Genomic DNA, 15,981 nt, shown 5'->3' on the forward strand with positions numbered 1-15,981 from the left:
GTTTGAATCGTTTATAACTGCAGCAGACGAAACGCGAGACTGTTCATGGAGACGCCGGCTGAGGATAATTATTGAAAATTTTTACGACATGTTTGTATTTTAAGTTTTTCGCCGAGATACCAGCATGAATCTTCGAAAAAGCGTTATTGATAAAGACATGCGCGGAAGCTTATGTCTGAGTCGCCACCTGCTGGTGGAAGGTGAAGCTTTCTAGCTAGAAGCAAAGGAGCCTGAAGGAGCAAGCAACCGCAAGTGCTGCTTGCATGAAGTCGGCCGGCAGCCCACGAGCAGTCCCTTAACGTTGGTTTCGCTGCATTAACGCTGATCCTCCGTATCCCAGATCAGCGGTTTCTAAGGGCATAGTGGCGAGTGTCGACCGACTGAGTGGCGGCCTAATTTAATCTGCACCGTCTTAAAGTGCCACTTGTGACCGTCCTTTCGCCCGTGAGCCGCATGTAGAAGTGGCGGCGGCCACAGGTCGTTAGGATCAATTCACGTCCGCAAGATCGCGTCAACGGTGAGATGTTGTTTTCTTTCCGCCGTACATAGTCGCGGACTCTCTCTCTCCTACAGATCTCATGTGGCCGCTGATCGTCGCGCACGCCGATCTGGGAATATGCTGCGAGCATGTGAGCCGCGCGGCGAAATGTTCGTATGCGTCCTCTCTGCACCAGCGAAGGTGCAGCGGCGCAGGCCGGTGTGCGTGATAGATCACACGGAGCGAAGTTATCAGCGCGCGCGTGTAATTACTTTCGCTTTCACGGTAGCAGCGGTTACACGGCTACAGTCGCAGCATAGTGGCGAGTAGCTAATCGCGACAGCACATTGGCCTGCCGGCTTTCGATGAGGAAACTACCAGTTTACCCGCGTAGAATGCAGCAGTTGCGGACATTAATTGAAATAAAACCTACTAATCATTTATTTATCCGTGCTGTCGTATAGGTTGGAAAGCTTTGGTCCGTGATGCAGGCAAACTGCGTAGTAGCAGCAAACTGATTCACGTCGTAGAAGCAAAATGAGGTCGTCGACTGTCTAAATAATACGGGTCACCAGAGCAGCCGTGTGATTCTCGAGCCGACACAAATATGTGCGCTGGCGATCGAATCAGATTGAGCGTCGCGCGTGAACAATACGCACGCATCAATAAATATTGCTGCACTCAGAACCCTATACTTTGAGTTTGTTGTGGTAAAAATTTGTTCCAGTTCCTTTTTCATGTGCACCTACAAAGATTATTCTTTACGATGGCATGGGTACATGATATAGTTTTGTATGTATGATATAGTATGTATGGCTAGTGTGTGTGCGTGTGTGTGTGTCAGGTTAATAAAGACAGCCAACTAGTAAACAGCATATACTTGGACTCATGTCATCATTGATCAGTGTACGTCTTACTTGCTAATTGTATACCATATGTTTCAAATTGTTAATGTCGGTCATGTACTCAATATATATGCTGCTGGCATTAATTCCATAGCTAGAATTGCCTAAATACAATGTCACATCACAATCTATGGATTTTTCTTTGATTTGCATTAAGTGATAAGTGGAAGGCTGACCTTGATTTTTAAATAAACTCTACACTATCCTTTCCTCCACAATTCTCCAAGCTTCTTGCACTCATGTCAAGATTCTCTTGATACTCAGATATTGAAGGAACATTTGTGCATTGAATAGTGCCAGAAAGCCATAGATTTAGTGTGTCGTTTGAAAGCATTAAGAGAAAAGCAACAAAAGTAAAGTACTGCTTGTTACAATCTGGAAGCTGTGATATTATTTTCTGATCAATGCTAATCTTAGGGCCTGATTATGCTCTACCTTTGCAAGCATAATGTAACTATTAACAGCTTATAATTAATGTATCTTTGTTGGCATTTGAGTCCTTGTTGTCTAATTTTTACATTTAACTTCGTCATTCACACATGTGTACCATGCCTGGCAACTGTACCGCCCGAGCGATGCCTTGTGTACATTGCTTGTAAGTTTAGTGAAATCTGGTCAATAAAGAACAAGCAACTAAAACACAGCTAGCATGTTGTACTTACTAAGTATTACCAGGAAAGCAAATAGTCTACAATAACACAAATAACATGGGAATTAATTTCAGATGTACTCCTGTGTTTCATCATTTGTTAATGTAAAAACAACTATTAAACTGAATGACGGCTTATTGTAATTCTGTAATCTTTAAAGCAAGTGAATACGGTAGGGCCCAACAATGTCAAACAAAATGAAAACTTTCTACTTTATTTTAAGTTAATCAGACTGCCAATGTAATGCGATGCTATATTGCAGTTGAATGCATATAGTGACATTAGTATTCCATTTAGCATGTAAAGAGAAATAATTATGTATTGTCCTTTAGTTTTCTTGTAATAATATTCTATCTCCAGCCTCTATCAATATCCTTAGCAACTCACTCGGCATTGTGTTGTTTTAACCCTTTTCCTATCTTTTATGAACATAGTTATCGCCTTATATATATTATGTTATTGTTAGTATACTCGTCATCAGGAAAAATATGTCATAATGTGAACCGATGATGATGCTAGGCATCTATCAACATCAGTGGTAACTGAGTAATACTTGTTGGGGGTCTAGTTGGTGCATGTTTCCAGAAGAGGGTTGTAGCGCCGAAAAAGACAACATATAGCAAGCGCAACATTGCGCCTGTCCCGTCTCGCTTGCTATGTGTTGTCTTCTTCGGCACTACAACCCTCTTCTGGCAACATCAGTGGCATTGGGTATACCCTTCTTTTTGGGGGGGGGGGGGCTGCTTGAAGGCTTGTTAGAAATATGGGTGCCCATACGCTGCATTTCTGAGAAGCTGGCACAATTTTCATCATTTCGTGCAGTTCAGGGTCTTTCAGAGAAAAGCCTCAGGTGCCAACAAAAACAGTGCAGTAACCATCTTGATGATGTGATGACTGCAGCAGGACAACACTGATCACAGCAATGAAGATGATGCAATAATGACATCACAGGTGTGATGGATGAGGAAGCAGCATCGACAGGAATGGTTTCAGATGTCACGGACACACGATTGAATCCTGACTGGAAATAAGTAGAGCTTTTTGTTTGAGTGACTCCTGCTGCTGTGGAAACACAACAGCTGGGGGAGGTGCCACGAAATCTCTATGAAATAACGTTTAACAGCTGTCATCACAAGAGATGTGTTGCCGCTTGTTGTCCTGGTGCTTTTCAATGCATAACAATAGCCGACACTCTTCGACTGCAGTTTGATTGCATCATATTGAATGTTTTTACTACTATCACTCACATACTCACGTACGGGGCAGAAGTACTCATGTACGGGGCAGAAACCTGGAGGCTTACGAAAAGCGTTCTACTTAAATTGAGGACGACACAATGAGCTATGGAAAGAAGAATGATGGGTGTAAATTTAAGGGATAAGAAAAGAGCAGATCAGGTGAGGGAACAAACGTGAGTTAATGACATCTTAGTTGAAATCAGGAAAAAGAAGTGGGCATGGGTAGGACATGTAATGAGGAGCGAAGATAACCGATGATCATCAAGGGTTACGGACTGGATTCCAAGGGAAGGGAAGCCTAGGCGGCGGCGGCAGAAATTAGGTGGGCAGATGAGATTAAGAAGTTTGCAGGGACAACATGGCCACAATTAGTACATGACTGGGGTAGTTGGAGAAGTATGGGAGAGGCCTTTGCCCTGCAGTGGGCGTAACTAGGCTGATGATGATGATGATGACATTTTGTTTCTCTTCGTTTTAGGTTGTGTGATCCTAGGAAAACAAAGACAATACAGGCATAGCTCACATTGCTGTGAGCCCACAGATGTGGTTATACGACGCATGTCAGATTGCTGTTCCATCCGTTCTATCTTTTCACGAGACAGATAATGGCCTTTCTAAGCCTAGCGGCCAATGCTCACAAAATGTGCCGGCCACTTCAGCTGGCATGTCCACACATGCACACACGTGGGGATACTAAACAGATCTGAGCCTGTGGTCCTGCCACTAGATAGCTAATCCTACCGGCACTGCACGCCGTTAACATCTTGCACTTTAATTGCGATCAATCCAATATCTTCAATACCCATGCAGAGGAAATAATGTTTTTCCTTTAGCAATATGTTACTTGTATTGACAGGCATCAGTAGTTGGAATAATCGCAGGTAAATTAATCAAATATTTAAAAGCACTTATTATGTTAGTAAGTTACTTTAGGGCACACGTTGCAGTTGTGGAAACAAAGCTGGTCAGCGCCCAAGGCATGCGCACCCAGCAGGCATCCTGAGACTAGCGCCAGTTTTCAGATCTTTCTCCCCAAAGAAATGCAACGGCTATTTCAGTTGATATTACTGCAAGAAAGCCGTCCTTGTGCAGTGCTTTCAAGGTACCGAATCTGGGTACCTTGAAAGCATATCAGTGCTTCCTATGAAACAAGCATGCTCAGTGAAATCGAGAGCATGACAAACTCCTGTCAGGTAAAGATAGAATATGATTAAAGATAAAAACAACCACCGATCACAAATGGTTCAGTAATGTCAACATTTCTGCTCTGACACAGGAACCTTGCTACAAAAGTCTCATGCAGGAGCGAAAGCGTTAGTGTTGCTAAATATTTTGTGGTTCGTGTTTGTCTTTATCCTTTAACAGATTTATTCAGTGCATCAGATCGTTTGCAGCCTTGAATGCTGCTGCCACGGTAACTAAGCAAAAAGAGTGAAGGATTCCTTTTTGGGGTCCATCTCCAGCACCACAACATGCTATTCATCTCTTTCTTTTTTAGAGGAGGCCTTTTCTTGTATAGAGTTTAGCTAATGAAACTATGCGCAGGCAGCATGTGTATTGGCAAGCACGCAATTTAAACAGGGGCACAATTAGTCTAAGCCTGATACTTCCTTGTTGTAATACAGAATGCAGCATTTTTCTTTGCCTATACCCTGTTTGACGAACTTCGCACTGCACATTGTGTGAGCAAGCTGCATGTCCACATGATGCTGGCACATTGAAACTGATTCCGTTGCACCGAACACTTCTCCGAAAGTCTGCGTGGTATTTATTTTTCCTTGGCATTTGATAATTTGCTCTTCACTAAAATTGTCTAATGAATGGCATGGAACAGCGTAGACGTGACAGCAATCCAGGATGGCTGTGTAATTTCACCAAAGTTGTAGTATGCCATTTGTGCAGTTGTCTCGAAGAATTTTTGCCTGAACACATTTTTGCCTAAATTAGGTTGCACATGCATTTTGCTTCAAGTGTGAAGCAGAACGACAAATGTCTATTAAACATTACCGAGTCTACAAGTCTTATAAACAAAGCGTGAGAAGAACTGTCACTGCTTTCAGAAAAGCCACTCTTAGCAATGGGGCTGTGCAGACCTGGACCCATGCACCCCTGCGTTTGGTAGCGCATCCCCTGTGTTGTTTGATCAGTGAAGCATAGGCATGCATGCTCTCCTGGCGCTTGTGTTGCTCCTGAAGCCAGCAGCTGCCTACAGCGGTGGCTCAGTGGGTACGGCGTATTCTTGCAGAGTTGCGGTTTTAAACTCCTTGCACACTCTGGTGAGGGCAGAATCACCTGTGCTTTAGGTGCGCGTTATGAAGAACTCCGGGCGGCAAAAATTAATCCAGTGTTGCACAGAACATTATCACCCATAGCCCGTGTGTTGTTTTGGGACATTTGACTCTAGCAACCAGTCGAGCGAGCAGTTGACAGTGTTCAACAGCAGAGAACCGTGCATGCAGGTGCAGCGATGACCAGCCCGGCTGAGGTGGCACCCGAGGAACGCCTGTCGGCCCCTAACCATAGCCCGCCACGCCGACCACCCGTCACACAACTAGAATTCAGACAGGTAGGCTCCTAGAGTGCTTGGCATTCTTAACAAAATAATGCCAAGGAGATGAGCGCACAACCTTTCTCATCACTGAAAACATCACTAGGGCTTGTCAAGCTGTCGCTTTTAATGAATCTTCCTGCAATAGGCTCAAGTAACAAGGCCCAATTCAAAATTTACTTGGGTATTTCAACAGCAATATGTGTGAACTAAAAAACAGAGGTGATGCAGTCTTTCATAAATTGTGCTTTGTTCTTGTTATGGATGTGCAAATACTTATTCTTGGAGGCAGATCGAGTTTCATTCGAATAGCCATAAAAACATATTAAATTCAAATACAAACTGCATAGTTATGCATTAATTTTCTGATATAGTCTTCAAAAGGCTCTTGAATGATAAATTATTTGCACTTGGCTTTAAATTTCAAGCAATACAACACTGAAGTGTTGTTTGTTTTTTCTCATAATGAACATGTAGTATGGCAAAGAACTACGACACGGCTGTGGACGGCACGATGGACGCGGACAAGAAGACGCAACAGCGTAGGCTTAGCCATTCACACCAGGAACAGCGTCTAGCCCGAGCCCCACTTCAGTAGCATTGGCGATCCGGCTGCGGCGCTCTGCACGGCGCACTTCTTCTTCCTTACAGTAGTATAATGTTCTAGTATTTTAGTAAACCACAGCATGCCATGAAAGTATGAATATGATTAGTAAACAACAACAGCAATTTCAAATGATGCTTTAGATTTTGACTATCAGTTTTTTTCTTGATTATCCCTTGACCTTGATTATCAAACAGTGTAGGCTAAAAATGAGTGCAGTGAGCATAAGAGAACGCAGTAGCTGGACACACTTTGGCACAAGGGATGCAGTAGCTGGGCAGTTTGGCATCTTTAATAGAAGAGACCACTGAATGACCACAGCGTTGACGACGCTGTAGTCAAGGACAAAAGTTACAGTAGCTGTACCTATCGTTTTTCCTCATATTAGGAAACATTATTTAAAAAGCAAGCTCAGTTTGTTTCTTGTAAGCAGTGTTCCCTACTGCGATTTCCCCATGTAAATGTTGCTCCCCACACAATTTTTTCTTTTGTTTTGTCTCGACTAAGTTCCTTTAAATAAGCTATGTTGACATACAACTTGTACTTGTATAGCTGCCTACACACAAGTGAAAAACATACCTTATTATAAAAACATAGCAAGAGCTTCAAAACAATATTTAAAAATCTCGATATGCCACAGAGCCTACCAACAGTTTGTGCAGATCTGTTTATGTTTATGAATTATTCTTTTCCCACTATTCTCTTCAGCCCTTACCATCTGTCCACTGTTCAGCCTGTAGGTGACAACAGCAGCAGGGCCAGTGGCCAGTGACAAAAAGAAAAAGGAATGAACAGGGGAAGCCAGAAAATGTGGGCCCAACGTGCCAGAGTTGTTTTTGTGCGTGCCAGTACTCCACCGTACATAGTCTGTTGGCTGCAGGCAATGCGTGACTTCCGGAGCATGTTTCCCGAGATGGAGGCAGTGGTCATCGAGGCGGTGCTTCGGGCCAACGGTGGCGCTGTGGACGCCAGCATCGACCAGCTGCTCGCCATGGCCACGGACAACGACAACGAGCGCCTGCGCACCGAGCTGGAGGCCACCGAGAACGCCGAGGCCCCTCCGCACTACTCCCCGCCTCCAGCTGCGCCTCCCCCGTCCTACCAGCAGGCCACCTGTGCGCCCACGGCAGCGCCGGCCAGGTCAGTGTGCTTTCAATGGTTACACACACACGGCGCCCTAATGCATGTCGTCATCAGTGTAGGTAGTGGGTGCTCCTTTTTTTATTTAGACCATGCAGAATCTTTTCAAATTGCCTTTGGCAAATGGCGCAATTCTAGTCATTGAGCTGGATTACTGTTAGAGGCGGACATTATTTCTACAAGAAATCAAAATGCATGATTGACTAATTAATAAACTTTTAGTAATTCATTTGTAGCCGATGAGTTTACAAGTTCGCTTGGAACAAGTTTTCAATATGACACCAGTTTCGAGCTGTTTGTCTCCAAAGTGTGGGATGGACATTCCAATTACTTTTGTGCTTGAATTATAAAACATTTGTTTCTTTAAAAAAGTTGAACAATAGTGTACTTTTACAAGTTCTATAGGCACCTACCTAGAAACCCTTGCAAACTCACCAGCTACAATTTTTACATGACAATAATTATTTTAAAAATTTATTAGTGAATTTTGTTGATTAGTTGATTATCCGTTTCAATTTCCTATGCAAGTAATGTTCACTGCTTTGAGTAATCCAGCTCAAGGACCCCGATTAGGCTATCTGATTTGGCTTCTTTTCTACCTGATTTCCGCGTCTTCTGTCGTGGCCGACTAAACAAGCGTGGCAGGGGCATGCGGATGGTGGCCACTCACAACAGTCCCCTCTGTGTTCCACCGTGCCCTCCTCCTCGTAGATGTCACTTGCGTGCTGCCATGCCCCTGACCCATTATAATGGGGGCTCGTTACTAAAGCCGGACACAGATGCCACATTTATTAGTCATTTCCACGATGCTCTTCCTTCCTTTGCGAGAGCATGTCATAATGTTTCCATAATCTTACTTGGTGACCTTAATTTTCCCGGCATAACATGGTCCGATATGGTGCAAACAGCATCAAAACATAATAGCACTGAATGTGCCTTCCTGAATTCATGCTTAACATTTGGATTGTTGCAGCTAATTTCTGAGCTGACACGACAAACTGATCAGTCTTCTAGCAGGCTTGACCTGTTACTGACAACTAATCCAGATAATTTCTCTTATATTACACATTTATCAGCTACAAGCAATCACAGTGTTCTTCACAAACATTCAAGTGTTACCTACCTAACCTTTCCCCAAAAAAATAAAGAAAACAATAACATTATATGATAAGGGTAACCACGCGGCCATAAGTAACAAACTGTCCATTTTTCAAGCATGGTTTCTTGTAGGTTTTGCCCTCTGCCCTATCGAAATTAACTCGCGCCTCTCGAAACCTAAGCTGCAGCAACTAATCCCAAGTTATATACCTACCATCACAATCAGCATACAATTGGTTTCCCAATGGTTCAACACATTTAAAAACAAAAAGAAGCGTCAGTTCCGGTACGTAAAGATCTTAAACACTAAATGCGCTAGAGATACATACCGGACCACGGAAATGTTATTCGGTTCTCTTGCTGCTAAAGCCAAGCGCTCATTCTGCTCATTTACTTTACCCAGCATGTTACGCAATAACCCCAAACGATTCTGGGAAACTATCGACAGGTCATGCACTACACCTTCATCGAAAATTGTGCTAGGAGACAAACATATTAATTTGATCCCAGAAGACTGTGTTGCCCAAGTACTAAATGAGACTTTGTTGTTCAGTTTTTCATAGTAAAGCCTGATAATGAACTACCTCATGCATTTCATGTGAATCACCCAACCATGTCTGAAATCAGGTTTGATGCCGATGATTGTGAGCAAATGTGTGGGCGCAGGTCAGCCAGACATACTAATTAAGGAATCATCCAAGACAGAGAGGAACGAATATATACACGGACAGCAGACGTGGGACTAGACACAAATTAAATACAGATAGTAGTACAAAAAACAGGGGTGCCGTGCCATTGTCGCTCATCTCAGTTCAGTTCTGCGCCACTCACGGTTCCAGTTCACGGTTCGAGCCGCAGAGGTTGAGTAGCGTTAGCTTGGGCGTAGCTCAGCCGCAAGTCACTACGACAGTGACGGGAGCCGGGGAGCACTCCGGCCTCGGCGGGTGAAGAACGGCGATGAACGCCGCGGCCTATCTCGGCAACACAGGAGCCGGGGCACAGCGTGGTCTCGGCAGGGCAGCACGGTGATGAACGCCGCAACACAGCCTGCCTCGCAAGTGTGAGGAGTCGGGGTGAAGCCCGGCAGGATCTGCCAGGTAGCCTTCGTGGACAGCGCTCTAAGCTGGGGCAAAGCCCGGTTCAGCAGGGGCAGAATCGGGGTTGTCGGGACGTGGCCTGCCACTCCATCCGCAGGGCCCGGCGAGAGCTTCTTGCGGTCCCGCTCCACTTGTTGGCCCCGTCGCTCGAGCCATGGGACTCGTGATCTCGCGGGACTCACGCAGCAGCCATGCGCACACTCGCGCTTTTCAGCCCCGACACAAGCACCAATCCCGATGCCTTGAAATGCCGTCCTCCTACTACATGGTATTGCCAAAATCATCAATTCATTAAAGCTGACATCATCCACTGGTATAGATAGCATCAATGCTAAAATATTGAAGAATACTAAAATCGTAACAACTGTGATCCTATCGCACATATTACAGCAGTTTCTTTCATATGGAGTGTTGCCACAAGACTGGAAGGTGGGTAAGGTCATTCCATACCCAAAAAGAGGTACAAATCCTCGTCTAAAAATTATCAGCCCATATCCCTCACATGTGTCTGCTCAACGGTAATGGAACACGTTATCTATTCTCACATAGTAAATTTCTAACATCTTTAAACTTTTTTAATAAGAACCAACACGGTTTCCAGAAAGGTGTTTCCTGCGATACTCAACTTTCTCTGTTTATTATTGACATTAGCTCTAGTATTGACGTAAGCATACCAATCGATGCTCTTTTTTCAGATTTCGAGAAAGCATTTGACAAGGTTCCTCATAAAAGCCCATTTATAAAGCTCTCATGCCTTGACCTTGATTACTTTGTTTTTGAATGGATTTATGACTTCCTAACTAACCGCCAGCAATTGAAAGACAGCAATAATCAGTCTTGTGCCTGCTGTACTGACATCTCAGACATGCCTCAGAGCACGGTCCTAGGCCCACTATTATTCCTTGTATACATCAACGATTTACCAAGTAACATCTTTTCTAACATCAGACTCATTGTAGAGAACTGCATCCTATATCATCAAATTAACATGTCTGACATTCACTCACTTCAGTCTGATCTCCACTGAATAGAAATCTGGTGGCTTACGTCATTAAACACGAACAAAACATCACTACTTTCTTTTCATCACCAGCAATATTACCCACTGCCAAATTTTTTATTTATAACTCCGAAATTTTATGTGTGAGTACACACAAGTACCTAGGTGCTAATTTGTTGTCAGATTTAACATGGTCCCTTCACATAACACACATTACTAATGAAGCTAACTTCGTTCTTGGTTGTCTACGCCGCAACCTTTATCTAGCACCTCCTTCCATCTGACTTCTCGCCTATCAGGCATTAATTAGACTGAAACTTGAATATGCATGCACTGTTTGGGACCCTCACCAAATTAACCCTAATAAAATGTTAGACTCTGTACAGAACCATGCAACCCGATTCATTTTCTCAGAATACTCATATCATTCTAGTATCACCAAACTAAAATCTCGTGCAAACTTTGGAAGTCTTTCATCACACCGCAGAATAGCACGTCTATTCAAGTTTTATCACGCGTCACCCTGTACTCCTGCCATCAAGCCAGCCCATCGTCATTCATATGGCACCAGTCACGAAAAAGCTGTATACCCGCCGTCAGCTCGAACCACAGCTCACCTTTCTTCATTTTTTGTCAGAACATCGCGAGATTGGAATGACCTTCCGACTGACGTTGTGCTCAACTCCGGTGGCACTGACTTCAAGAAAAGAATAAAAAAAATTGTATAACATTCAACACATCTGTAAATCGCCCACCCCTCATGTAAAAATCCCTTAATTGGTGCCTTTGAGGTATTGTAAGTCAATACATTAATAATAAATCTGCCAGAGGTGATCTTCAAAAATTCTGTATGGTCTCAAAAAAAAAGCACACGGTATACTGGAAGTATAATCAGTAGAAGAGACACAGACAAACAGGTATGTAGAATATTACCATTAACAGGATGATGTCATGTGCTGGATCGGTAAATTATTTCATTATCCTGTAACGATAGTGAAGGCACACTGACGCATTTTCCAGCACCTTTATGGATGCTAAAGGTTTCAACGATTTTGTGTTCATGTTGTTCAGGGTATCTGCCTAAAACTGTGCACTGTGAAAGCATTGGCATAATGTTGCAAGTGGTCATCTAGGCGGCTGACCGAACCTTTTACCGAGTATGCACGTTCTCGAAGTCTATGAATAATACATTGTCTTTAGCGCTGTTGCCATCAAGTTACCACCAACCAGCCCAATTCAACACACGACTTCTTCCTTTGTTAGTGACCCTTCCGCCTCACGATGTCTGTGATGCATCAAGTGACCAAGGTACTTTATTTATTTTATTTATTTATTTAATACATACTGCTAGCCTTATATATAAGGCTGTAGCAGGGTTGGGACACAAATACAACTGTGAAAGTGGTATCAAACATGGTTAACAGTTTGTGTTAATAGCAATTCCAAATATTGTGGACAAGGAATAAAGGGCAGTACAGACACTTTCCAGCAATTCATGTCAATGTATGCAATTCATATGCGCAAAGGTATTAATAGCACTATAAACATATTTAAAAGAAAGAAAACTTACCACGAACAATTACTGACATGAAAAACACCGATACATACATTAAATTTTTCAAGCTAAGGCAGTAGAGAAATATAATTGGTTAGTCTTGAGACAAACATATCAGTTGAACTACTACCAACGACGTGTTCAGGTAGTGCGTTCCATTCTGTTATTGTACGTGGGAAAAATGAGAACTTAAATGTATCATTGTGGAATCTATACTCTTTCAAGTGTCTACTATGTTTTGTTCTAGTGGGTCTGGTGTCTTAGAACGATAGGAGTCGTCGGCTATTTCCGTTTACTTCATTGTTTAAGAGCTGGAATACAATACGAACTTGAGACGTAGAAGCTTTGCACGTTTGTTTATTGTGAAAGGACCTGCTCATGCAAGGAGTTCAGAAGGTGAATCACGGCATCGATACTTGTTGTACACAAATCTAATTGCTTCCCTTTGTACTGCTTCTAATTTATCAATACATCTATTCAAGAATTGAGCGAACTAGTGATGTATATGCTAATAGTTTTGTACTTGGTGAAGCAGTCCAAAGTGACCGTTTTAGCAAGCAAAGAGCGGAAAAGGCCTTACCTGAAATATATGACACCTGTTTATCCCATTTTAAGTCTGTGGAAATAATTACCCCGAGGTACTTGTTGTGGTCAACGACTTTTAATGGTACTTGATCTATTACATAAGGGAACGTCAAAGATAAATCTGTCTCACAGACAGATTTATCTAGATTAATATTAATCTGCCATGATCGGCACCAGTTCGTAACATTTCTAAGTGCATTATTCAGAATGACCTAGTCTGTAGTATTGTTGATTTCTTTATATGTTATACAATCATCTGCGAACATGCGGACTGTCACATCCGAGTTCTCAGCTAATTCATTAATAAAAATGAGGAAAAGAATAGGAGCTAGTACTGTGCCTTGCGGCATTCCAGATTGAACAGGTGAATGTTCGGATGAGTAGCCGTTGCAGTGAGTATACTGGGTCCTGTCCGAAAGGTAATTTTTAGTCCATTTTGTGACCTTGCAATTACCAAATCAGTTATCAAGTTTCCAGAATAACTTAGTGTGCGATACCCGGTCAAAGGCTTTTGATAGATCAAGAAAGATCACGTCAGTTTGTCCACGGTTATTGATGGAGGTTGCGAGGTCATGGATTGTTTCTGCTAGTTGTGTTGTCCTCTACCAGCCTTTTCTAAACCCATGTAGATTTTCACATAGAAGTTTGTTGTCATTGACGAACTGCATAATGTGTTTAAGTATGATATGTTCAAATATTTCGCAAACAGTACAGGTTAAAGAAATCAGCCGATAGTTAACTATCATACTTAACACGCACTATCTAACGTACTTAACAGTTGTTTTGTCCTGGGAATAGTTACTGTATGAGCTCCGGGGCCCGAGCCCCCTCTGGAGTGTTCCGGGGAAGGGGGGGCTAAGCCACCCCCCCCCCCACACACACACCTAAAGTGCCATTACCAGAGCTTTGTTGCCCACAACATTTGAGGTTTCTTTTGACGTTCCTCGACCTTCTCACTTGAAATTGTACTACGGCTAATAGCTTACTGCATCATTGTTGGCGCAGACGTGCACGGCTTTTACTTCGTACTTACCCTTTATTTCTGTAAATCCTGACAATAGGAGGACAAGCGCATTAGCAGCATCATTTGTATTTTCTTACTTCAACATTGTTTTAAATTTCCACTGTGCATACACACAGTATACTTAAATATACACAAAGGACAAAGTTTATGATATGTTGGAAAGAGATGGAGGTAGCCAATTAAAAATTATTTCTAAAGGTATGGATAGCCTACGCCTAGAGAATGAATATGTTCCTGTATGTTCACTGTATTTCAAATTGCTTTGCGTGCTTTTTTGACCATGGAAAAAACCTAGACTTCAGTGGCCCCTTCAGCAGTCTTTTATCAATGGTGTGTGAAATGCGTGTGAATGTTGTATGTCTCAGTATCACTTCTCTTTCCAGTAATCAATGCTAACAACTCATGCAAAAAAACACATTTATAATTATTTACATTTATTAGAGATGGAAACATCGTGCAGTTGCATGCAAAGGTCATAAATATATACAGGGTGTCCCAATTAACTATCATGCACCAAGATTTAAAGAAAGAGCAATGCATTACTCAAAGAAAGCCTAGTGCATATTGTTTACAGTACAGTGGAGTAGCTGCCAGAATTTTTTTCGTTACTGAGATTTAATGAGGTAATTGTAATTAACCCTTTCGCTGTCGGACGTTTCTGGCCGTGACGCACCCCCAGTGTCGGCTTGGTTTCAGGGAACGAGCATAACAGGGAATGAACATAGCAATTTATTTTTGATTATGATTGGTATACAAATAACATAGTCAATGCAATATGCACATTTCAGTGTTCTGCAGCTGTTGTTAGTAAACATCATCATCATCATCAGCCTGACTATAAAATCTGTTCAACATCCGAATCTGACGATGCGGAACCCTCTTCGTCTCAAGCGACTTTGTCCGAGTCCGAATCCGAGCTCGGCTCGTATTCTGAATCGGAATTCAGCCACCGCTCCCATGAGCAGACGAAGGTCCCGCGCGCCGAGCCATCCGAAAGTAACCGCGCGCAGGGAGGATGCGCTTTCAGTCGCCCGCGCAACGGAGAGAAATGGGACGTTGCGTGATCAAGAAGACAGAGGGAGATGGAAAAAGGCTAAACAAAGTTCTAAGGGCTTTACGTTTACTGCTGCAAGTCGGAAGCGAGGATGCGGCGAGAGAGCGAAAGCAGCAATCGAGTCCCCCTTTTTGGAGAGGCAACGGCACGTGCGCCTGAACTTGACGCGCCGTAGCCGGCACACCAACAGAAGAAAAATAAAAACCTTCAAACCAGCGGAGATTACAGAACAACCCTTGAACCCATAACCACACGCGCGCGACGCATGATCCAGCGAACGCGGAGCCACCGCGCCACTCAGCAAAGAGAAAGTGGGGAGTGGCAGTCGCACCGTACTCTTCAATACATGGGTTAACACAGGTCGGAGCGAATATACGAACTTGTAGAAAGAGTCAACAGATGGCGTGGCCAATCCAGGAGCGCCTGCTTTTGCGCTCAGGCGCGAAATTTTGAACGCACGATAGAGAACGTACCGGTACGTCAGTGACACCGTGGAGGGGAAGCGCGATGACGTACCGGTACGTCAGTGACAGCGAAAGGGTTAATGATATAACTCGAGACACACTATCCTAATTGTCAAAGTGTCAATGAGGCATTTGAATGCACAGCCAAGGGACATCTAACTGCGGTATTTTCAGTGGCACACTAATTGCATACTAATTTTTTTCCGACTGATAAATGAACCCCGCAAAATATGGAGAATACCACGTGACTGCGCTCCCACCCGGCTCATAAAGCAGCGCCCTCAAACAGGCTCCCTCTGAGTTATCCAGAATGAAATAAAGGAAATTCAGAAAAACATCGTGATCGAGCTGGTTCCTTATCTGCCCCACACCGGCCAAAGTAACACGTCAAGTTTGGTGTTAGTTTGAAACAATCTGTGATAGTTGCTGTCTCAGCACAGATAAAGTGCACGGATTTTTTTTTTTTGCCACAAAACCTATTACCACAAAAGCGAATTGACAACTTGTGTGCAGAGGTTTAAAGGTGTGTTTTATTTTGTCT

The 15,981-nt window shown here is 43.2% G+C and overlaps 1 protein-coding gene across 3 annotated transcripts in view; it reads left to right on the forward strand.

Moving 5' to 3' along the window:
- The first annotated feature begins 214 nt into the window (after positions 1-214).
- Positions 215-15,981, forward strand: part of LOC126536818 (CUE domain-containing protein 1) — a 106,654-nt gene continuing 90,887 nt past the window's right edge. Inside the window, exons 1-3 of one of the 3 annotated variants that reach the window (XM_050183829.3) lie at positions 215-517; positions 5,731-5,837; positions 7,304-7,563. In XM_050183829.3, the coding sequence (XP_050039786.1) occupies positions 5,739-5,837; positions 7,304-7,563 (359 nt within the window). In that variant the 5' untranslated portion in view covers positions 215-517; positions 5,731-5,738. Of the gene's footprint in view, positions 518-5,730; positions 5,838-7,289; positions 7,564-15,981 lie in introns of those variants that run through there. The other 2 variants (XM_050183823.3, XM_055073049.2) reach the window with 2 other exon arrangements.

Source organism: Dermacentor andersoni, chromosome 3, assembly GCF_023375885.2.
Source record: "Dermacentor andersoni chromosome 3, qqDerAnde1_hic_scaffold, whole genome shotgun sequence".
Lineage (NCBI taxonomy): Eukaryota > Metazoa > Arthropoda > Arachnida > Ixodida > Ixodidae > Dermacentor > Dermacentor andersoni.